General features: G+C 37.4%; 1 protein-coding gene across 1 annotated transcript; it reads right to left on the bottom strand.

The window, feature by feature from the left end:
- Nucleotides 1-14,096: 14,096 nt before the first annotated feature.
- ZNF622 (zinc finger protein 622) lies at nt 14,097-26,188 on the bottom strand. The gene is made up of 7 exons (XM_075212916.1): nt 26,096-26,188; nt 24,418-25,058; nt 21,335-21,586; nt 20,134-20,296; nt 19,492-19,604; nt 15,876-16,019; nt 14,097-14,840 (listed from the first exon to the last, which is right to left on the bottom strand). The coding sequence occupies exons 2-7, from the start codon at nt 25,019-25,021 to the stop codon at nt 14,713-14,715; spliced, it is 1,404 nt and encodes a 467-aa protein (XP_075069017.1). The 5' UTR covers nt 25,022-25,058; nt 26,096-26,188; the 3' UTR covers nt 14,097-14,712.
- Nucleotides 26,189-26,459: the final 271 nt, after the last annotated feature.

Here is a 26,459-nt window from a genome sequence, read left to right as displayed (position 1 = left end):
GTCTCTTTCCATTTGTCAGAAGTAGGTTTTATCACCGTGAGATGAATCTCCAGTTCTTTCTGTTTTCAATGACAGTTGTAGCAACAATTAATAAGCAAATGCAACATGCACAGTACCTATTTGAAGTTCTCCAAAGGAGTAATCTGCAGAAAGTCAATCTTTCCATCAGTCTGCATGCATGTATGAAAAGAAAGAACTAAACAATAGCTATAATTAAAAGGAAAAATATTTTAATGATTAACAACAAACTAGTGCTAGGAGCTAACTAAATAGATATTCAATAGTTAACAAGTCTTTTCCAAGTCACTGTGTTGTGAGCAGCAGCACATGACCACTCAATCCGTGTGTGTTCCATCTTGGAGCGCACAAGCTTTTATTTCCTATGTCCAGTTTCTTGTTAGTGTCTGGAGGCTTGGTTCCAACATGTTTCATCACTGTGGAGGAGTGACTTCTTCAGGGGAATATGGCATATGCGTACTGCGTGTTAACATCTATAGATGCAGGGGTGGGTGTTGCTATGCTTTTCTTATTTGTGTCACAAGAGTTCACATAATACGTCTCTATGCAGTATGCATCAAACATTTTTTTTTCTCTTCAATTGCTGCAGTAGTTATCAGTTCTATAGATGCAGACTGTTCGTGTAATAACAATGTCCAAATGGTGCAGAGGAATCGCCGATCTCTCACGCAAATTGTCCATAATTGGAAACTCAAAATGGTCATATGTCAAAATGCTGTGTAGTATATCAAAAACATAAGTACGTGGTTTATACATAAGTAATATACCTGTGCACATATGAATAGTCAGTACATGGATTAACCCTTCAGATCACAGTCTGTCTACACTTCAGAAGTTCATATAAAATGACTTAGGTATAGGTTGATCAAGTTAGGAGTTATACAGGTTGTAGGTAATCATGATGTTGTCATTAATATGTGTATAATACATCAGAGGTTGGGGTCAGATACAATGACTTTAATGGTCTAATAAGAAGGCGGTCTTATCAAAACGGTAACCCATAAACCATGTTGAGTTGGGGTGCAGGGAATGGATGTTGGTGGAAAACCTGATATCTAAAGGTACAAAGGGGTGGGTGTGACAGGTGGTGTCACTTAGGAGTGATGGCGGGGCATATCTAGGGTCCAGGTATTATGTACTTGTAAGAAGCCCTTGAAGGTAAAAGGATAATTAATGTGTGCATTGTATGCCTAAGGCAGATATTCCCAAATTCTCTGGAACTAGGTACTTACCCAGCCCAACCCTGTATTACATCCAAGTTCAGGTGGAGTTGGGCATTTTCAGGATGGTATGACTGCAAGCATCTTGGCAGTGTAGAGGCCAATATTCATGAATAAATATAAAAAAATTCTAAGGATTTTTGGACCTCAAAATCACCATTCAGTCCTTTAATGGCTAGGATAGTCAGCACCTGGTAGTACAGTTAAGTCACAAAAACAACATAGAATAGATGATTCTCACAATGCAACAATATCAGGTATAGGTAAGGTTAAAGTACTGTATGGAAGGCACACAAAAACATTGATTATGTGAAACCTGATTACCCTTGAGAATACAATGATTCCCATGATGCAGTGCAGATTATCCCCATGATGCCACTGAGAAAGCTTTCATTGTGTGAAACACATTTGGAATTGTGGGACGAATGACAGGATTGCAAAATCAAATTCCAAATCTGATTTCCAGCTTTTACAGCACTGCATAATCAAGTTGAATCTCTCCTTAACTGACTGCATCACAGGTAGACACAAAACAACACATATTACACTCACAAGACATTTTGCAAAGAAAGCTACAAAAAGAGGGGAGGGCTAATTATTGGCAAATCGATTTATCACTTACATAGATGACACAAACTGTGATATGGTTAAGAAAAAACCTAACAACTTTTATTCAAAGTAAGACTTCATAGCAATAAATAACAATCCCAATAAATAGATAATAAACTAGTTCATTAAACAATAAGCCATCTAATCTGCCCATTTTTTAACCTATGGAAACCCCAAACACTATTTGAGCCTTTATTCTTTGTAAGGATATCCTTATGTCTATCTCAAGCATGTTTAAAATGGCTCTACTGTATTAGCCTTTATCATCTCTGATGGGAGGCTATTCCACTTATCCACTACTCTTTCTTTGTAGGTTGTTCTCAAATTTCCTCTAAACATACTTCCCTCCAGTTTCTGTGCATGTCCTTGTGTTCTAATATTTCTCTTCCTTTGAAGAATGTTCCCCTCCTGTACCTTGTTAAAACCCTTGATATATTTTAAAGTTTCTATCATGTCCCCTTTTTCCCTTCTCTGCTCCAAACTACACATATCCTTCTGGAGATATGGCCTCCATAATTGAAGACAGTATTATATATGTGGCTGCACCAATGACCTATACAGTGGCATTATTACTTCTTTCTTTCTGCTACTGATTCCTCTCCCTATGCAACCAAACATCTGACTTTATTTTCTCATTGCTTTATTACATTACTTATTTGCCTGTAAGTCGCCTGAAATAGTGACTCCTAGATCCCTTTCCTTCTCAGTAGTCTCCATTATAGTGCTATTAATACTATATTTAGCCTTTGGGTTTCTGAGACCTAAGTGTATCATTTTGCATTTTTTGGCATTAAACTGTAGTTGCCATTCTCTTGACCATTCCTCTAGTCTACCTAAATCATAAATCATTTGTTTTACCCCTCCTGGCGTGTCTACCCTGTTGCATATCTTTATGTCATCTGCAAAAAGGCATAGTTTCCCTTAAATTTGCAATGTCACCAATAAAGATATTTAAAAGCACTGGTCCAAGTACAGATCCTTGGAGTACTCCACTGGTAACCTAACCCTCCCGTGAATGCACTCCATTTACTATAACTCTCTGCTTTCTTTCCTGCAACCAAGATCTTACCCATTCAACCATTTTAACAGTCTGCAATTTGGGACAGTGTCAAAAGCCTTACTAAAATCTAGATAATCCACATATATAACCCCCTGTGATTTATTACTTTAGTCACCCAGTCAAAAAATTCAATAATATTTGTTTGACATGATCCCTCTGAGTAAATCCAATAAACACAGTACTGCAAAATCTTACCCAGTAGATTTGAATACACTACATCTAATGGGAGGAACAGTGAACAGTACTCCAGTGAATCAATGCATTGGGAACACAGACAAACAAAACCATGGGTCAGCTGCACAAACAACCCACCATTGTAAATAATAATAATGCAAAAATCTAAAATCAGCAAAATCCACCAAGCCTTAAATGTTAAAGGGATGGAGAAAGACACGGTGTCACAAGCGGATGTGGGATGGAGGTTACTTGCCGGTATTAGCGCTACTGAACAGGGAGCAAAGGAGTCTAATGCACACCTGGTGTTCACAAGGGAACCCCGCAAGGAGGTATGGTCTTTTCTGCAAGGGACGTGCAGGTCGCAGTTCTCCAAGACATGCACCAGCGAAATACTGGTGAACAGAGGGTAGTCAGACAGTCCGAGTTCAAACCGGCTAGGCAGCAAAGTACAGAATCGTTATCCAAAGAGTGGTCAGGTAGACCCAAAGATCTAAATACAACCAGTTACAGCAATTCATCTTTAACATTTAACCCCTGATTGCGACATAACTGTGACAGACAGTAATAACACACTAGTATAACTTTTGTTACCTGTCCGCGCCCCTTTCCCAAACTGGATTTACAGTATCAATCACTATGTGAACATAAGTCTAACATCAACGTACCCACACTGTGTCAATACAAACTATCCAAACATCCTTTCTCTCAGTGATCATGAAATAAATATCAGATTACTTCAAGATCATACAACAAGTTCAGGTAAATCCTCAATTAATGCACTTTTAATAGAGTGCAGTTCAACAGGAAAGACAATATATTCCAGTTATTGAACGTCCACTTACCTCACCATTATGAAAATGAAAATAAGTAGGTTTGCTGCAATTAATTGTGGCTCTTCTAGGTTTTGAAGATCACAGTTAAAGAAGGCTTGTTTGGGCACCATTGTAAATGACAGCATCTTGCTCAGCAACCATGTGTCTCGATAGAAATCTAGGCAAGCTGGTGCAAATTGAGGAGTACTTCAAGGCCAAAGCTGTTTTTGGACTGCACAAAGGATGTTTTTGCGCTTCAGAAATGAAATCCAGAGAATAACTAGGGCGTATTCTTGTAGCAGTACTATGTACATTACTCAACACACTCTGTGGGGATTCTGTAGCTGTTCTATGCAGAACATATGTTTGCCATATTCCTGGCTTTCAACACACAGATGTAAGAAGCACATAAAGAAAGTAATCAAAGTAGCTTCTGGGTACCTGCGCACAGTTGTTGGATTATTTCACAGTTATGACAGACACAGTACGTCCACCTGAGTTTGACTATATCTCTCCAGGATTGTATCTCAGCGATATCTAAAAAAGGTTAAGTCGGGCAACCCTTGCCCGGTTTAAAGTAAATGACTGGTGATTATTCACACATACACAACAGGCAAAAGGTACAAACCACTAGGCATGTTTATTAATAGGCCTGATAACTGAAAAGCCAGTAACTCAATGGTTACATTGGTACTCTCAGGGGTCTCCCCAGACCAGGCACTCTCATGCCAGCGGGGCACTGTATGGTTCCTTGTGGCTGGCCCATCATCCGGGACCAGTCACCTTGCTTCCTGGGTTGCATATGATCCGTTCCTCCCTCCCTTCCCCTATATGTGGCCGCTTCATTCTGTATGTAGCGATCTCCTGCTATCTCCAAGACTGACACATCAGACGACCACGTCATGGCAGGCCTGCCGGCCCATGTGCTGTAATGTTGTGGGGAATGTTTTCTTCTTGGAACACATTAGGCCCTTTAATACCAACTGAGCATTGATTAAATGCCACAGCCTACCTGAATATTTTTGCTGACCTTGTGGCCACAGTCTACCCATGTTCTAATGGCTACTTTCAGGAGCATAGCACACTATGTCACAAAGCACACGTCATCTTAAACTAGTTCTACGAACATGACAATGCATTTAGTGTACACCAATGGCCTCCACAGTCAACAGATCTCAATCTAATAGAGCACCCTTGTGATGTGGTAGAACGGGAGATTCGCAGAAGTAAAGTGCAGTCAACAAATCTGCAATAACTGCCTGGTGCTACAATGCCAACATGGACCATAGTCTCTAAGGAATGTTTCCAGCACTGTGTTGAATCCATACCACGAAAAATACAAGCTGTTCTGGGAGCAAAAGTGTAGTACTAGAAAGGTGTGCTTAATAAAGTGGCCACCGAGTGTAAGTTGCACACAAAATGACAGTGAGAAGGATTCAGTCCATGATTGTCATTAAGATGAGTACAATTGCTTGACAATCGTTAGATACATAATGCTACGATCAGCATAAATATTGAAGATAAAATATAAACGCTCACAATAACAATGATAACATGAGTATAACATGCAACAATATGGTATCAATACAGTAATACATATCCCAATCTTATAATGCAATCATATGGGTAAGGCTTAGTGCTGACAGTATTCACATTTAGACCTACAGACACACTTGCTAAACAAGCTAAAGCTGGGTACACATTACAGAAAGACTGCACATGTGATTTCTGTAATGATTTTACCAACGACTGATAGTTCCAATGAGCATGTAGATTCATGTGAACACACCTACACGACTTACCTTCAGATCTGTGTCCTTCACGGGTCATAACCATATGCTAAAAAGATCATGACTCTGCCTGTCACTTGTATAATTCCTTTAAAATTTTAATTAAACATTCAAAGAAATTTAAATGAATAAGAGATAGGGAACTACAAGCGCTTCTGGTTCCACTAATAGACAAACAGTAAATGAAGTATTACACAACAGTCTAAAATAAGAAAAAATTCTTGAGATGCAAATGTTCTTCTAATCCTGGCCACATGTAGTTGTACTTACAGGAACATGGAAACTGAAGGCAAAATTGATAAGGTTTGAGGATGATATCCCACTTATGCTTCAGATGTACTGACTGGCACAGAACGCTTCCACCGATCAGCTTGTCTCCTCACAGCTTGCCACAGTCAATCTAGCACAGATCACTTCCACTGCGTATTCAACAAGTCTCCTCACCATATGCTTCTCCAAACAGCAGGTTATCAATAGAGCTGTGCAGTGTTCACGTGAAAAGCAAAGGAAATACGCATGGCGTGATATCGTCGAATAAAAGCATAAGACAATTTTTTGATACACTCACAATAAAACAATGTGCTTAAACATAAAATCTTCAGGATCACACATGAACTGAACTTCTCTGGGTTCATACCAGATCTTAAAAGTAATAAGCATTCACATATAACAAACCAGCTCACGCCAGGGAATGAGCCGTAGAAAAATACAGTGTTCACTGAATCCAGGTCTCACAGTTCAAACTATAGTTCAGCTCTCCCAAATGTTCCTACCAATGCGTTTCAACTCCTTTGGAATCTTTCATAGAAATTCCACCTCATTGTGTTATTGGATGAACTTATAATGAATATAGAGGATTTTTTCTAATATTTTAGTATATAGAATTTTATCACAGTTGAAAAAGGTTTCAAGAGAGATAAAATTAACACCAGTGGTTTATGAAATTCTCAGATTGAAAAGATTTTTTTTTCCATATACAGTTTTGCACAATGATTTTCTTGTCTGTTTTTTTCACATGTGACACTGGAAAAGGAGGAATAAGACACTTCAATCACAAGAGAAGAAAATACAGCAAAATAGACTTCAAGTCTTGCATGTACATTGATTTTGTCTATTCACAAAATTGTAGTATTGTTCATTTTCACAAGCACAAATTAAAATTATTTGTTGGCACTAGTGATATTGTTTTTTTTCTTTTGTATGTAACCCTAAGGTGTAAATTGCTGCATGTGGAGGTAGCGCAGGTGAATCTTGAAAAACTAAAACATGTTTCACTCATCTACAGTTGCGCTACCTCAGTCCATCGTTGATCGTGATTATTGGGAAGTTCATAAAATCAAATCAAACAATATGATGTGCTTTGGTACGATAGGAGTGGGAGTGTAAACACTAAAGCGATATCTTACCAAACAGTTGTTTATCGTGTGATTGGCACAATAATTGGATGAAAAATCTGTAGTGTACTCAGCTTAATAGCATGCAAATACACATGAATAAGTAACTGTGACTCAGGAAATTATACAATTGCTGAGTCCAAGGTCTGAGTCATAGCAATGAGTTAGCAGCAGATTGTATCAAATATCATTATGACGATTGTAGCATAAAGATATTGAGTTACTTTTGCTCCCCCATCCCCACACACACACTTCCTCTTGTTCAGTCATTCCCTTTCCCTTTTTGAAGGTAACCTTTTATATTTGTTATTGTTACTGTTTTACAAAATGTTTTCGCCTGGAATAAGTCTAGACTCCCTCCGGACACCTGCACCGGACCTGAACTTCCTCTGGACTGGACCTGGACAGCAATCTCTTCTTTGGTAGCTCTTCCTAATAATGGCAGCTCCCTCTCTGATGCTAACAGTCGTTCTCTGACTCTGGTAGCTTACCCTCTCACACTGACAGCTGTGACTCTGACAGTCATGTCTCTGTTGGACTGGCAGCTCTCTTTTAAAATGGCAGCTCTGTCTGTTAGACTGGCAGCTCTCTACAATTCAGTCCCGCTATAACAGTGGCACTCGCTCTGGCAGCTTCCCCTCTGGGAAATGCTGGGATAGTGTAGGTATATTGATATGGGAACACTGAGCTAATGTCATAATGTGAGATAAGGAATTGCTATGCTGCAATATATGGGAATGCTGAGCTAAAGCATTTCTAGTGATATGGGATTTCTTTTATTTTTATATGCAAATACTGAGCTATGAGAATACTGAGCTAAATGAAAACATGGGAATTGTAATGGAACCTGGCATACACACACTCAAAGAAAGTACAATGAGAATATAAATCAAACTCTCCATCTGTGTGCAATCTTTCCTGATATAAGTATAATTGTCCATGTGATTGAGTGAGTGTATCTAAGATTATATGGTTATCTATTTCTACTGTATAAATGTATAGCAAACACAGCATAGCTGGGATACTACTTTGCCCTGCTCCTCACCATGCAGCGGTTATATTTGATCACTTTTGTTAGTGTTACATAGAGATTTTTAGTAGTTCAAGATTTCAAATTGTACTGAGATATTGAAAATGCTCTATTACTAGAATTCTTTATACACATTATTGAATATGTTTAAATACCTGATTTTACATGAACTATTCCAACTTGTTGGCAATTCAAGTTTGTAAAATAAGATAATATACAATGATTAATAGCTGTGCAAGGTTATTACACTTGCGATAGCTGCAGCCATTAAATATTTAAACATAGTTGTTTAACTTCTCCATTAATCGCTGCTAAACTGAATTTTAACATGCAATTATGGCTGTCTTAGTAGTTTCTAAATTAAACTGGTCCAAATAAAATGAGTGTGCTGGAACAGTGCTATTGACTGTATTTCCAAGACTAATGCTGAAAGTTTTTGCATTTTGAAATGGTAAATGAGTGCTTAGGTAAGATACTAGCACTACAGACATTGGGAACTCTTTAAACGCTATAATTAGTACTGTCCTGATGGCAGTGCTTCAGAAATATTTTAAACTGGGTGACTTTTTATATTATATTACCACTTATGAATAATATTTGTAAAATAAGATATTCCTCCCCATTATTTGAATGGGATTTATTTTACTTTTAATCTCTGTTCCTTTGCTGTATTTTATAATATATTTATCCTTTTCTTAACAAGTCATAAAACAGTCAATATTATAACAGTTCAACCCTCCATAAAAGAATGCAATATTTTCTTTTCTTCAGACACATTTACAGGAGCTGCTTATTGATTTACAATGCGGCAAATGGAAAATTGAGAAGTTTTTATATAAAATACTTGTATCCCCTGTTCCTTCATCCATTGGAAACCTATTATATGCAGTGCAACTGAATGATTATCTGATTTAAGAGTATGCAATACACCCATCATGTAATATGCTATCTGGTGTCAATGTATTACTATTACTTACTTGTAAACCATATTGACTTCTGACACTCAAAAACTAAAGGCACTGTTCTGTTTATTGCGCCATCATTTATACAACTCATTGGAGTTATTACAAGTATTGCTTTGGGTATTATGTTTCTTCAATGATAATTGATAGTACTGAATGCAATATTGAAGGTGTACCACCATTGTAGACATAACCTTTCTAGAGGGACACCTAGCCTGGAAAGTGACTTTCTGATAAAATAATCCGAATTTTAGGACTAACCAGAGACAATTAATGAAGGGGTGTAGGAAAGAATTCTTAATTGCTAGACATTATAAAAATTCAGCCAAAACTATTGCTGGAATCATTGAATATTCTAGAGGAATAAATAAGATGTACTTCTTGGCCACTACAAACAGATTAAAGTAGAATCTCTGTCCTATTGTCAGACTTATACCGAAATTATTAGCTACTGAACAAGTGTCAATAAAATGGTTTCTAGGGTCTTTGCCTTATTTACAGAGGCTAGAAAAAAAACCCAAGGTGATAGCATTAAAGCCTTGATCCGACATAGTAGAACAAAAATCATCAGTGGAATATTTCCAAACTTCAGCAAAGGGAAATATGCACCTGCTTTTGGTGACGTCCTGTGAAGATATGGAATACTCATGCTTTTTTGTTACTGCAAAACGGTTTCATCTGTAACCAAGTGCAATTCTAGGGTTTTACGAGAACCAAAAACTCGACAAGTGAAACAAAAAAAGGGATATGATAGATTATTTTTATTTTAAATCAAATTTTTTCATTAGGATTTTCAGATGTATGCCAAAACATACAAAACAAAGAAATTAAAAAAACAGTAGAACCAAAAAAAAAAAAAAAAAAAAAAACTTAATAAAACAAACACTGTGACGTACTGAAAAATATTGGAATGACTAATATCACATTATGACAAAAGTATTAGATAAGACATACGCTAGCTAATATGGTAGAAGCTAGAGTGCACGAAAACTGTGCAGGGCTGAACAATTCCCTATTGCAGGTGGGGGACACATATTGCTCACACTCCTCTTCCAGTGTATAGCAAACCTGGACTTATACCAGCAGGACCAACTTTTAGGGTATCTGTGAATAGCCGTTCTCCTTGTATGTGAATCGGTCATGTTTCATAGAAAGAGGGCTGTTCAAATGTATATGGGGGTTCCACTGCTAATCAGTTTCTGGCCATTATAACTTTAGCTAATGTAATCAAAATGAAGATATAATTGAACAGATGCTTGGTCAAGGTTTCTTCTGCAATGGCCCGATATCTTGGAAGCAAGTGGGGGGGGGAAGCTGCCACCAATGCTGGCCAGAAGTCCACCTATAAACTATTTACTTCAGGGCAATCCCAAAGCATTTTCCAGAACAAGCCCAGAGGGGTCCTACATGGTAGTCTCTGTGTATGTATTTGTTGGTACCTCAGGCATGATTGCATTCTTCATGGTACTTAGTATCAGGCTTCACTATTCATCTATAAGCCCTATTTCTCTTTCCCATTTGATTTTTAGAGTTGCAAGACTTCCAATGTTTGGTAAATGTAGATAGAGCAGAGTATACAATGTAGATATCACTTCATGAGTGCCCACATACCATTGAATACGCTGAAGCGTGGGGAATCAATGAATCTGGAAGAGTCCTCCCTGGATTGGTCCTCAAGAGATTGGCACAATTGTAAATGTCTATTGAAAGAGGTATTAGGGATCAAAAACTTTGGGATGTCAATTTTAAAACTAAAGTATCTTGTCTCCTACAAAAAGACTAAACCCCCCAAGGTCATTTGTCTCCCACATGATCAATGTGTTAACCTCTTAGGTACTTGTTTAGTTTTTATGTATTATTTATGATATCAACTGTTTGTCACTGCAGAATTTTGGGGGGATCTGAGGAAAAAAAAAGGATGATGACTTAATTGCTTAATGAACCTTTAATATGCCAGATTCCAAAAATCCTTTATATTTGGTAACGCAGATACTTGTGTAATGGTTTAGTCAACACAACTAAAATATATCAACATTAAGATATTATGCAAGCAAAGCCTCCTACAGCTAATCTCTATAAAATCACAGAAATCCTGCAAAGAAGAGAAGTTACTAATGGAATGATTAGTGCAAAAAATAAATAAATAAAAAGCTACAGGCCATTTGTGGCAAGTTGACCGAGATAATGTTGTGCTTATGCACTGTACAGATGAATTTGATTAAATTCAGCAAATTGAGCTGGTTACATATTGCACTAACTATATTTATAGCAGGTTCAATATTTGAAATAAAGGCTAAAGACATTTGTTAAATGTTGCAGTGTTCTACTTCCATAACAATTAATAAGCTTAATTTACAGGTGAACAGTTCCTGCACATCCAAATAACACATTAAATATTAGAAGGAATTCCCTCTGTCACAGAACAGTTGCCTCCATTCATTCAATGGGAAAATATACCATAAGACAAATTAGTGCAGAGTTTATTAACCTTAGCAATAGAACAGGTCAAGTCCCCATGATCCTCTTTTACAAAAGGATTGTGAACTATCAACTTTCAATCCCTTAAAAAAAAAATTGGACCATGGAATGCAATGCTGCTTTGGAACTCCTCAAACCTTTACTACATAAAAGTATACTTTAACGCAGACAGGACCAGGTCTGCATTACCTCATATGACTATACCAATTGTCACATTTTTTTTCACTGTGTCAGAAACCACATTTTTTCTATTTTTTAGTCTATGCATGATATTTTTTTGTGGGGGGGTAAAAATGATGTGACCATACAACCATATATAAAAAACAAATATTCACTGCGCTAACCTAAAGTTTATAGTTCTTCTGGCTCAGTCCATAATATTGCAAACTTCTGCTGTGGAGTCAGAATTGGTTTGGTCCATTCTGTTATTAATGAGCAAGATAAGTATTTTTAATGTCCTTTTTTTTTAATCCTTATATATCCATTAAATAAAAAGATACTGCACTATAATGTAGCCCCCGATCTTGCTATTATTTTACACAACCATATATGGCTAAATTTATTCTGTTATATTCACTAATTTTTGTAAACTAATAGGTTAGATTCCACGCTTCCCGTTATGTATAGGAGATGGTAATGCTGCATTTGGGAAAGTAGGGGGGGTAGGTCCCTGACCCCTAATGATAGAACAAAAGTGAATTGATCCCAGGCACAATGGGTATGTGATTATTGTAAATGTAATAGCACAAAATGAGCATGAAATAGACAAAATAATAGTACAACAATGTATATTGATTATTCCAAATAAAATCCAAGTGCACTGAGATTTTATTTGCAATAACCAATATACATTGTTGTACTATTATTTTGTCTATTTCTTGCTCATTTTGTGCTATTACATTTACAACATTCACATACCTATTGCGCCTGAGATCAATTCATTTTTGTTTATTCACTAATCTTTGTCAAGGGAAATGTTTTATACGAATGACCGAGGCAACTTCCCTATAGCCCATGCAATTTTACTGTTCTCTTCCACAGAGACGCATCACAATATGTATCTAGAAATAGATTACTTTCTTCCTCACCATCAGCACCATTTGTGGGTATCATGAACCTGGACTGGTCCCTACACAGTTCAGGAAAGTGCAAACGGCCCTCGAGATTCCAGCCATGTATTAAAAGAGAGTATTTAGATGTATGTGTCAGCCTCTAAAAGGGAGGATGTGGAGATTGGAAGATCTTAAAAGGCCAAATGGAGAACTCTGGATTTAATATACAAAAAATGTACTTCTCTCCCCTCGAATTTGAGAGGTAACATGTAAAGTGAAGAAACAGCAACATTTTCAGTAAGTTTCCTTTTAGATTTTAAATGCGATGCACTCTAGCAAAAGAGGTAACCCTTACGATTCTATGAAAAAAAGCTTACATGAAAATGTTTTCTGTGTGAGCAATTTTCCGTGTGAGCATTTATGTCAGTGGGGTTTTATCCATGAGCAATTTTCCTGTGGGTGTTTATGTGAGCTTTTTTGTGGTTACCAACCCTTACAAAGGTAAAGGCCACGTCACCCTTACAAAGCTGATTGCCAGGTCACTGGTGGGTCTATTCAGAACTTATGGCTTTATCTCCGTGATTCACTCAAGGTTGTGTCACACCAGCATATTTCAAGGTAGATATTATTCCATACATATCCATTGATTCATATTTCAAGCTATCACACTACAGATTTAGGCGCTTAGGTAAGAAAATAGCTGAAAGAAATTTAAATAAACCACTGAGTATGTCACACGAGGCGACTAGAGACTGCTGAAATCACTTATATTTACAAAACAGCTTCTTTCAAGGTGTCATTTTCAGCAGTTAGAAAAGTGTCCATAATTTTCTCTATGCTTAAAGCAGCATTCCCACACATCACTTATCTGCTGCTTTCCCCTAGTGGATTCCCAGGAACTGCAATCTGGAACAGAACATGTTTTTCTGTTTGTGTACTGTAGCATCCACATGGCTGTGGTGCAGGGTTTAAGTGGGATAAACAATAAGCACCTGCACTCTCAATGAGTGCAGCTTCTTATTGGTTCAATATGTACACACCTCCAACACAGCTTCACATAGACCTCTGCTTTTTTGCCAGGAACATAAGCGCTGGGTAGTGATTCTTTCAACCCTTCCTGGTAAGCAAACATTTTATTATTTTTTTATTACCCCAATTAAAACCTAGACACCCCCTATAGGCAATTAATATCCTGATAATATTGTAAAAGGAGTTACTAATTTACAAGTCAGTCACTTAACCTTTTTTTCTGCCTCGTTATTTTAAATGATCAAGACAGGTATATTTCAATTTTGAGACATATTTATATAAATTTGTAACAACCTGGATTGGTTTACACCGTAGTTAGTTTGGGGGCAATTTCCTTTCTGTCTGAGCATTTCTGTTTCTTTACAGAATGTGCACCAATTAACACTGAAAACATTAGAAAAAAAAGAGACTATTAAGTCAGAGAAATACACTTATTACATGGTACATAACCAATGTTCTAAAAAAATAATTAAAAAGTCTGTTTTTAATGCAACTATTTCCAATGAAACGATTGCAATCACCTGGAAATTTTTATTTGAATGAACAGGTTTTTTTATTTTTAAAATAATGTTTCAGGAGGCAATATTTCAACATAGAGTTCACCTAGCATATGCCAATAAATCATACTGAGTACGTATTACGTTTTCTTTGCAACACATCACTCCATTAACTACATTGAATATACAATCCATAATATAAGTAGCAAGTCATCTGTAAGTCTTCTTTACCAAGATAACAGCCTTTAATTTGGCAAAGCAAAACCTACTTATTTTGATTTATAAGATAAATAATTGTTTTGGTACCCGTAGGATAGGTTGCAACTGTTGTTCGCCATTAGGTCTTGTATAAATGTATTAAAGTTAATGAGATGCCCTGAGGTATTCACTGACTTCCTGCTGCTGCTATCTGTAAGATCAGTATGACACTGCTGGAGTTGTTTAGACAGCAGGTTCCTCTATATGACATTCATTTACCTAACCAGACTCTCAGCAACAATGTCCACAATCCTCTAAAAAATGACCGTTGCAAGGGATGCTTCACCAGAAATAAAGCCATCGCCATTACCAAATGCATCAAGGTTTCAGAATCTAACTTGGGGTCTGAAGTGCATCTGCTTTGTAGCATTATTACTCATTCCAGTCTTTAGCATCCACTTAGACTTCATCTTCTGTACATACTGCATATCACGCCCATGCTGGAGAGCGACACCTTTGAGGGGGAAGAAATAATTTCCAGAATTAGTAAATTATTATATATGACAAATGGAAAGAAATAAGCAGGCAGAAGTATTGCTAAATAATGCATTGGGTTTTTAATTTGACAGGCTTCAGGTGTGTTATAAATACATTTTACATGTCAATTTCAGGAAAAAACTGCAATTAGATGATAGATGTAGTATATACCCTTTGTTAAAACTGGGCACTACAAACGGAGCAGTGACACGAAAAGTAAAGCAATCTAAATATTACCATTGATGTCCATATTATGTCTTGCCTTGGGGCTGAATCACATAAGCACTTTGCCCTTCTGTCATTATGACTTAACTTTACTGAATGCACAAGGTAACAGAAAGAAGCTAAACAAATGACATAGGAGACAATACATTCCATAAAGTTAAAGTCGGGCAAGTGGAACAACAGCATGATGAACAATCTTATAGACTTACTTGCTGGATGCAATTAAATAATTTTATAACAAAGACTTGATCAAAGGAGAGGAAGCAGAAACGTGTATTGGAAAACTATGGTCTCCATTTCATAATGCCTTTGAACTTTGGCAATAATTACAGCAAAAACAAGGGAATGGGGGGTTAGAGATTTTCAATACTGGGCAATTGCGGCTCTAGTACACACCCATTATGTGATTGGAGCTGTAGAGTGTAATGATGTACCAGGGCTATCTCAGGGGAGGGAGTTCATAATACACTCACTACCTTGTTAATTAAGTCGAAGACTTATGATCTTAGATTTTGCATAAGCGGGCAGCTCCACAGCATATGAATAAGACTCCCAACCTCGCCACAGTTCCTCCAATTGTTTTAGAAATATTAGGCAGGATTTTATGTAACTTATCTGGTCTGAAATACAATCTATGAATAAGTTTGACTATTTAATCCTTTTTTTCGACATTTCTTCAAATAGCAATAATGGTTCCTTTTTAGTTATGCTTTATCAATAGATAAAACATAACTAGCCTGAGTGAACAGTTGATTTCAGACAGTTATCTTCTGAGGTTTCAACTTACCAGTCCCTCCGGTCCAACCCAGAGCCTTGTACTGCTGCAAGACCCGGCCCACTGCTTTTTGGTTTTTGGATACGACCACAGCTCTGGACAAACCAAATTTTTGTTTGTAGTATTTCATCAGCGAGCGATGACCAACTCTAGCTCCTGTAACATAACAAAGAAGCTATATGTTAAAGGATAAACAATAGCATTTAAAGGAGATTATTTAACCTTCAAATATGTTTTTGTTTTATTATTATGGCCCCAAGAATATCTTTTGTGGACATTTTAGTGAATTAAGGTAACTGTTTTCTGGCTTTGTATCTTTTTACTATGCAGTCCTAGTGGTGGACAGCCTACAGTAATATCACAGCACTGTGTGCAATGATTGTGGCAACAGAATACCTCTCACAAAATGGAGTTTCAAGTGGAAGGGGGTGAATCAGACCATCAAAGCTACATAGAAACAGCTGCAATCCAGAGCATCCAAACTAAACAATGTAACTCCATACCAGGCATCACTGGGCCTTCTAAAGTAAAGCACACAAGTATTGTGCTGTATTAACAGGTATGTAGGGCTCAACTGAATATATTTAATGTAAGCCACATGTTCGAGAGTGGACATACAATCTTCTAAACATTACAAAGCTGTAAGGTTCTGAGGTTTCAGAGACGAAGAATAAAGTGACCAGGCTCTGAATTTTTCTGCATGCCAAGGACATATCCACAGAAGTTTGGTAGAATATCCAAACTCCTAACGCAAAGACTTTGGTTAGAGTAACAAATACAGAGGATTGTGTGTCAGAAGACAGGTTAGACTTTGATGTGATGTGGATACTCCACAAGTAAAAACAAGAGCATACAGAAATACACAGATTGTTTATACAGAGACCAGGTATTACACATGCACCTTGAAGTGTACTTGGCAGATGATTAGACACACTGCACAGTAAGAGAAGCAATGTGAACATTGCTTGCAGTTCTATGTAACCCTGTCTTCAGTGCGGTTCCAGACCAATGATTTCATTACAGCTAACCATTTGAAAAGTGCTGGATGGACCTTGAATGTGGCTTGTATTTTAATGACTGGCAGAAGTATGTGGGTCAATAAGATCAATTCTCTTTCCGAATAGCACATGGTAATCACAGCAAGTAAAGATCTAAACAGGGTGGCAACCGTTACACTGTGTGTTTGGACAAACGGAGTAAATTGGGTCATTTGTAGTTCTTACTCCATGCTAATTGTGAGGAGCCATCATTACTAGAGCATGACAATCTGCCCATTTCTGAAAACGGAATATGTTAAAAATGTAAGCATATATATGTGTGGTCCGATGGTTCAACTAAGCAGCCTCCACAAAGGTCATCTTAATTTTATAGATGCTATACTCTTATTATTTATTGCTAATTGCTTCTGGGAATTGCATCAACCAAAGCCCTGCACAGATGCGGATGCATATCAATATCTTAGAGAAAAATAATATAACATATAGCCATTAATTGGCCTCATACTGCTCTTGTCATTTCTATCAGGGAAAATTAGATCCCACACTACAGCCACAAAGACAAAAATCCCACAAGTTTTTGTTAAACAGTTTGATCTAGCACTAGTAACCACAAGGCAATATCTGTCAGACCACGGGCAGTGTGTTACTGTCAGCAATAACAGGAACCCATACATCGGATTACAGAACTCTACACTATTGACTGCATAGGATATCTTATTTAAACATTCACAGCATCTTATACAAATCAATATACTTTCAAATTCGCCAATAAGGATGAGATCGCTCTGCAAAGCCAGACAGTGCAACCTCTTATTTATGGTTATGTTGTAAAAACAGAGACAGGACAATGGGAGCATTTCTAGGCAAGAATATTATTACCTGTTCTACAATGTCAGCTGGTAGAGACATACCTGGAGAAAGAGTGTGTTCGAAATGCAGACATAAAAGTCATTAACATTGAATGGCTATACTAAGTGTTCTACATATATCAATTTATTTTCATTTTTGTGTCGTGACTGATCATCATATTCTACAAAAAAAAAAAAAAAAGTCTATTTCCCCATATGTAGGATTTATCCAAACCCAAGATCAATATTTCATTCTACATCACTGCTTAAATGATATTTCCTCTCTTTAATTTTAAATCAATAGATGTAGCTTTCCAAATCTGCCTTGTCAGCACATTCCCCAGTGACCACAGCACCAATAAAAGGGACAGTAACATAAAAGGCGTTTTGGTTTTTTTTATTATTATTTTTTTGTGCAGTTCTTTTTGTACAGGCGTCACGTCACATTTGTAAACAAAGCATACAAAACAACCAAGCACCAGAAAGATAGTTTATAGCAAAGCCTGAGTAAATACACAAGAGTTGATGTTTTTCCACATAATTCTGTGTGGAATGTGTTTGTCTCACCTCTTTCCTGCTAGCTGCCATGATACAAAAAAAACCAAAACAAATGCTTTGTGCAGACAGTTCACATACATATGTTCAGAGACCATGATGCTACTACATGTTTAAAAGAAGAAAAATGTACATGCTAAACTGAACAATGAGTTTTCCTTCAGAATTTGTAAATGGAAATGTATATTTTGGTGTTAGTTATCCTTTTAATGGTGTATGCACAAACAGTACCTACAAGTTTACCTTGGCTGTAATTTAAGGGTATTTCCTACAGACATCTGGTCAGGCTCTTCAACAGGATCATAAAACCATTGCACAGCCCTTACATATGCCTTGGTTACTTGGCAATTCAATTAAATGTAATTATTCAAAGACAAAGTATTTCGTCCCTTCATAACTAGACTAAATTTCCAGTTTTCGGCAAACATCAATAAACCATATGTAACTTGCATTAATATACCAAAGTGAATATGGATTACTGGTTGGTTGTTTCTTATTAGGGAAGATGGGGGGATTTCGGAGGGGCCAGAGAGATTTAAAATATGCAAAGTATAGAATAAATCTCTTTATTTTGTGAACATTATATAAAATGCACGAAAAAGGAGAATAAACGTTTCTGCAATTCAGTTCATAGTTACTTTAGTGTTAAGTAGTTCCCCTTCAGAAATGTACCAAGTTACCAAGCCCAATAATAAAGATAACAAAATGAATGATGAACTACATACTTTTCTTGGGCCCAAGCACTTGGATACCACTCACACACCCAAAGCTCTGGTCACTCACAGTAGGAGCAAGTACAGTGACACAGGGAGAGAAATAGGTGGAGAGAATAAATACTTCTTCCCATTCCCTTCTCCCTACTAGTCCAACAGTGTCAGTCAATACAGTTAATGGTGGATAGAGCGCAGGAGACTCATGTCACCTTGCACTCCGCCTGCAATCAATTATCTGGAGTGCTGGGGGAGGTGGGGACAAGGTGAGAACTTCTATTATGGTGTCTTGTGCAATGGAGTTTTTCCCTCACCTCGCAGGGGGAAAGGCACTGCAAATGCGTTAGACTTCTACAAAAAGTATCAGTGTCACACAGAACAGGTGACAGTCTGACACTTGTGTTGGATCCTTGCTGTGATGGCTATGTATAAACTGAATAAATAAGTTGACATTAAATATACCAGTCAATGTTCTTTATATGAAAAATTACTTGCGCATAAACTCAGCATCACCTACCGGATGGCAGAACCAACTCCATTGTCTCCTCATCATAGTCCAAATTCTTTTCATCTGGCAGATCATTGTCAGTCATTTCTACATCTTCCCCTTTGTGTTTTGGATAACTGGACCTATTACACAAGATCAGAAACATCAATCTTGAATAGATGTCGAACACTTAATAAAGGGGGGTAGTGAGGCAATTTATTTTATTGGTGCATATTTAAATACCATTAAGGTGAGTATGGTATTACATTAAAAAAATGCAGAGATGTAATAACATAAAAGAGCCAAAACACAAGATCATAAGAGCTTTATTTGGACAGCAGCTCATCCACTGTAATCTGTTATCATTTACTTCAAAAAGAGAATATGAGGTCTTCCAATTTTTGCTTATCAAATGCCTTTGACTAAAAATATACCATTAGCAACAATAGAACCATATATATGCATAAGTGTCACTACTTATTAGTCTTCAGACAAAATATAAAGACACAAATTAAGAGGATTAGAGAGCTGCATACATCATTATCTGACACATAATACACTTAAATGTTTTCTCCCTGGTATACATTATAGCCAAGATAGGAATAGTTTGTGCACAGTAAAAAACTAATGATAGGCAAAACAAATACTTCTTTCCTCATAATTTATTCATACCTAAAGTCATAGAAGTCTGCAAACTCGAGAGCAGCATCTCCATCAGTAAAAAGCTTGCAGTGACTCTTGTCATTCATGTGAGCTTGCACAGATTCTGTACTGTAAAAGGACTTTCCTCTTTCATTACACCATAGGCATATCTTCCCAACACCGACCTTCTCACCTATATAAACAGAAAATAAAGGTAAAAACATCTTAATAAAACATGTTCATAATATCTGCCAGTGACCCAGATACCCATATAATATGCAACTACAAGCTATTTAGATACCAAGTCACTGACCAGATATAATACATGTTAATCTAAAACAGAAAATAACTGAATCCACTTATGGGAATTAAAACGTATCAAACCCTGGCTATTACTGAATCAAATAGGATACCTGAAGGGACTGAAAAGTTTATAGTTAACTAAATTTTACAGCATTCCTGTGGTTTCCAACTTAACAGAACGGCCTGATCAGCTAGATTTGCGTTTGAACTTTTTGCCCTATAATAGCTCTCTCTGGCCATTCACTAAGAGCTCTGGGATGTGGCTATTTATGTTTTAGGTTGCAGTAGAAAGCTACGGTGTCACAGAACTATGCAATTTACCTTAATTCTTTATCTATGAAAATGTGATTTTGGACTTCGTTATCCTTGCAGGCCATAACATCATATCAGCTAATACATGCTATGAACTGAACATTTTCCATATTTAATGTTTCACTGAACACGGTGAGCTGAAATACATGCTTTTCATAGTGCTCTCCAAGTCCCACCTCTTGCAGTGTGGGGTGACCTCAATAATCTAAACTCAATCTAAAACATGATACAAGCCCAGTGATACAGCTATAACTGTACAGTGCCAATAGGCAGGACATTCCTAGGTCTATGCTTTTCCCTTAAAACAAGTTGCCTCTTAGGATTTGTTATTCATAGGGGCAGATTTAATCGCCTTGATATTCAGATGCACATACTGCTGGCTGTTACAGTGAGAAATCTCCACAACTCTATGGGTAAAAATTCAGACGCAATGCATCTCTGCGGACAGTTCCACATTGCGTCACCTTGCGCCGAATTAAATCTGTCTCATACTGTGCTTCCGTGTGTCCTAAACCAGACTAGTACACAAGTCAATTATCAGTATAATGCTACCATCAACCAAATGGCTTAATAAAGAAGGTATAATGTGATCATTTTCTTTAACAAAAATAACTACCCAAGTACAAAATGAGTCCCTGAAGATCCTGGAGAAACTCTATGTCAGGAATGAAGAAGCTATGGACTTTGGTCATATGATCAATGCTCTTCACCAAAGAACGGGAGTGATGAGGGCAGAACAAGCAGTCTGTAATAGGAATGGCCCCAGTGGCAGGGGTGCTCTCAGCAGCAGCAGAACTGCCTTTGTCAGCATCCTCCATCTCCTCATCACTGTCTCCATCACTTTCCTCCATATCCAAGTCTTCCCAGTCTGGAAAAATAAACAATATATATAAGTCAAGTTTTAGCTATCCACACAAGGGCACTGAATTTCTACACTTCTTGTGCTTTAGGTGCAAATATCTATTTCGGTTCTTGGAAGTGTCATAGGAACACTATCTCAGTCCAGTACTACAGCCCACCAGTCTAAAGGACGGTTTAGGAACCAATGCATGTCAGCACTATTGTTGGTGCCAACAGTACTTTTAACAATATATGGTTAAAATATCAAAACAATTCTAAGACAATCAAATGAATGCATTTAATCACTGCACTACAAACACATTTATTACTAAATGTGCACCATGTGTAAACAGGTGTCAATAGGTTATTTATATGATTTACTGAATCAATGCAAGAGAGGAGACTGCACAAAATATAAACTGGCTGTGGACTGCCATCTTATGAAAAAAGGGTTCACCTGCCTGCCTGGTCACCTGGGAAAGAGCCTATACATTCTCCCATATCGTGTCACTAAAGGTCCTCTCCCTGTGGAACAGGGTACTATATGATAAAACAGCAATCCCCAACCTAGCAATAGGTTCTCTTTCAGCAAAAAAAAGATAGAGATAAACTGACAGCTCCCTGAGATTCCATGCTAAATAAGGTACATGTGTGATTAAAGTATATAAATAGAAAATTCCTTATAACATTAAATTTCTGATTATTATAACAACTGCCATGTTGCCACTTTCTAGAAAGTGTTTAAAGGAGTCTGATCATAAAAAAACAAGATTCTGTTACTGCACTGTGAGCAGGAATTCCCGAAACGGGGAAGACAACTGCAGCAAGTGATAAAAATGAAACATATGGACAAGTAACCATGGGGTTGAAAAGCCACATTAAAATGCAACAATTTAATCCAAAGAGTAACAGATTTTCATTCTTACAATACAAAAGAGATAATGTCATGTTTAAACTGCAAAGAAAGATTACAGACATACACATTTTCTAGAAAGTCATCACAACTGCAGAATACATGAGGCTGGCGGCTAAAAAGGACGTCACTTCACTGACTTAGAACTTGGCGCACTTGAAGAGTGAGGAGTATATGTGATGTTTACAGAAACAATACACTGACCATTTCTATGGCATTCCAGTCAATCAGGCACCACAGATGCCCAATTCCACTCAGTGGTTTTGTTAATGCAATATTTTACATATGAAGGAATCTTCTATAGAATATTTTTTATTTGATCAAGGACTTCAGTGTCTAAACTGAGATGCAGTCGAGCAGTGGTAAAATGACCGACGTCCCTGCATAAGGGCTTGTGCATACAGGCATCTTTATGTCTTCTCCCCTGTTCCATTATTCACAGGAGAACAGGGGAAGAGAGATACTCACATAGGGAACATTGAGCTCTATGAATAGATATAGGTACAGTACACACAGGCACTTTAAAGGGGGAGGGTGGAGCAAGAACTGCTTCTGTAAAACTCCAAAGTGCAGTGGCAGCTTTCCGTGAACTTCAATGATCTCTAAATGAATGTCTTTCACCCCTCCACAGCCCTGTTCTTTTCGCACTTTAGACACTGAAGACCATGATCGGAAAACTTCTAGAGATGGTTCAGAACAAGTTTATGTGATATATATATATTATTAACAAAAGTAGAACCGAATACAACTGGACATCTGTGGTAACCAACTCACTGAAATGCCAAAAAAATGGTCCATGTACTTTATTGTTGCTGTACACTTCATAAACAGTGCTATTAACCTTCAAGTGCCCCAAGATATTCCATGTGTCCCAGACAATAAAATTAGATTGAAAGATGAACAATATTGAATGTACATTACAGCATAAAACTGAAATGCTGTCTATATGAAGTAATCTCTATTAGATGATTCAATAACAGTTAGTGCATAATCTTTCATTGTTAGATTATTACCAAAGTATATTGTCTGTTTGAAAAGCCAAAGTGCTGAGAGGTTAAATTGGTGAAATTGGACACATTATGGGCTGGGGGAGCAGGATAGTTGACATGACTATAGGAAGGAGGTGAAATTTCATAGGAAGGAGCACAAATATTTCACAGATACATTCCAGGTAGGGACTTGTATTTAAGAAAGTGGCTTTTAAATGCATAAACAGCAAAAGGGGTACTACTATTGAAGAGTGGTATTAATCTTTAATAGAGCTCACACACTATTATTTATTAATGTTTATGTTTAATTTAATGTCTACCTCTCCTGCCTGTAATCTCCCTACTTTATAACTATTTATATGCAGTTTACACAGGTAATCAGACCCATCTCTCATTACTTGACTATAAGCAGCATAAACTAGGTGATTCATTTCCCTGGCACTCTGACAGCCAATAAAAATGTGTTATATAACACAGTACAACAGTCAACTTACAGGAAGGTAGTTTATTAAAGATAAACAGTGCTGGATAGTCCATTCAGAAACTAGCATCTCTTATAAAGAGACGTTGGAGCAGCAAACTGTACACAGCCATTAGCATTGCTCATAGCACTCTGGTCATGGGTTCAAATCCAACCAAGAAAATATCTGTGTGGAGTTTACATGTTCTCCTTGTGTCTGTGTGTTTACTCCGGTTTCCTCTCAAAGCCCCATAACATACTGGGGGTTCATTCATTTCTGAGAAAAATGGACCGTGTGTGGGTGTGTATGTTTGTGTGGCAGGGAGTGCAGTGATTGATGAAAGATCTACAGCACTGAATCATATTGTGTCACTATATAAGTGATAATAAACACACCTTTGTCAGGCAAGGGAAGCTGAAATACAATTTCTAAATTAGCAACACCTAAAAATGATAGTGCTGCGATACTGATCAATAAGGTGAAGTAAAATCATTACCTTCCTCTTCCTCCACAGAATCATGCGCATCCTCCTGAGATGCCAGTTTCTTGGCTTGTTGTTCATACCATTGCCATCTGGGTGGCTTCTCAGGCCTAGTTTTTGCCTGTGCTTCTTGTTTGTCTGGAAAAGAAGCCACATCACTTTCCTGACCAGTGTTGGGTTTCTTTTTGGGAAACGAAGAGGGCTGTGGTTTGATAGCCTGCTGGATAGCAGTATTCATGGCATCCTTGTCTACATTCTCCACACTCAAACCTTTCTCTAGATTCTTCTCATTTAGCATCTCAACCTTCTTTGTGATTGATTGTGCTGCCTTTTTCTCCAAGTCCAAGTGTTTTTTGGACTTCAAGTGGTTTTCATAGGAGTTGAATGTGGAAAACCTCTTGCTACAAGCTGTGCAGTATGTGGCCGTTTCTTTGCTCTGCTCCTTCGCCACAGCTCTCTGGGCCAGAACACGTTCTTGGAAATTCTCTGCTGTTACCGGAGGCATGTCAGCCACTTTCCTCTTTAGATTGTATCTGTGCCAGTCAGTCTTGTAGTGAGCTCGCTGGATATCTGGGTCTGCAAACGCCACTCGACATGAAATGCAGGTGTAAGAAGCCATCTTTACACAAGCCTATCACTGTGTAGTTTCTGAACAACTGGAAAACAAACCACAATACTTTCAGATTATTGCCACATGTGCTGCTATAACCAATTATCTTAAATATTCATGTAAACTATGGAGAGAGCTGCCTTCATTTATTCAAATATTTAAAAACCTATAAAGGATTCACATTTAGACAGGTCGCACATGTGGCTGTTCTATTCTATCTAATCTGCCAATATGCTTTTTAAAAAAAAAAATCTGATCAGACATTTCCAAAAACTTGGACAACCCCATGACTGCATCCACGTGTCTGCACATTCATCAGTTAACTGAATTGAACAGGCACTCTAGTTGCATAGATTGACCCCTCAAGCAACAGGATCACCACTTGTGTAGCCTGCATTAAAATATACATTTCTGCTTTATACCAGTGTTTAGAGATGTATAAATGTATATCATAATGATTGCATCTGCCATTTTAATACATATTTATTATATTTTATGCAGGTAAAAGCATTATTTGGTTGCTTTATCTGTTCGGCCTAACAGTAAATCTGCCCAGCAGTGCAATAACCCGCATACACCAGCCACAGGCAAGAAGGCAGTCAGCATGGTAGATACATTTGGACTGCCCTTTAATCATTATATTTTGATACATAGATCATGATTTTTATTTATTTTAAAATAACTTCCCACTGTCTCTCAAGTTTTATGTCCATTATGTTTTATTATTTATGCATATTTTTATTTTAAGGCATATAGCTTAATTCTTTTGTATGTCATAATAGGTTCGAACAGATTGCAATCTTTCTATGCTGGTTCTATTTAAATGCTTATATATGCCATGGTAGATTTTGTAGCCCCACAGATGATCAGTTTCTATTGATGTAATACAAATGAACCCTTATAGATGTTGTTTGTCACAAGTATTAACCAAGAAGTTATTTCCACACTGGGAAGGTATTGGAAACTGCTATGTACATCCTTCCAGCTACTCCTAGACCTGCGATATCTCACTTTGCTCCTATACCTAGCACACGGAATATAGAAAAAAAACAATAATCATATTATTATGATGTCGCCACTTACCTTTACTTATTCTGTCACGTTTTCCAAGCTCCACTTCCTGTCTCCGGAACCACGCCCACACCTAATGATGTTCCGGAGCCACATAACCCTGTGACGAGGCAGCGCACGAAATACGGTTGATACATGATCCGCCATCTTAGATTTGGGCAGCTCAAATCAGTAAACATGTCCATCTGATCCCTCTCTGCCACCTGCTGGTTGGACCAGAGAATACCGCCTAGAGGTAGTTTTGTAGCAGAAAGACCTATCTGTCGTATTTACGGATGTATAGCTACATCAAGACATACCGTATATAAGGAGATTTAGTGCACGTATAGATAGATAAATATATAGAGATAAATAGATAGATTACATTAGGAAGTGG

This window comes from Mixophyes fleayi, chromosome 5 (assembly GCF_038048845.1).
Source record: "Mixophyes fleayi isolate aMixFle1 chromosome 5, aMixFle1.hap1, whole genome shotgun sequence".
NCBI classification, from domain to species: Eukaryota; Metazoa; Chordata; class Amphibia; order Anura; family Limnodynastidae; genus Mixophyes; species Mixophyes fleayi.
Note: the sequence above shows the minus strand (reverse complement) of the source record. Positions and strands in the feature narration are given on the sequence as shown.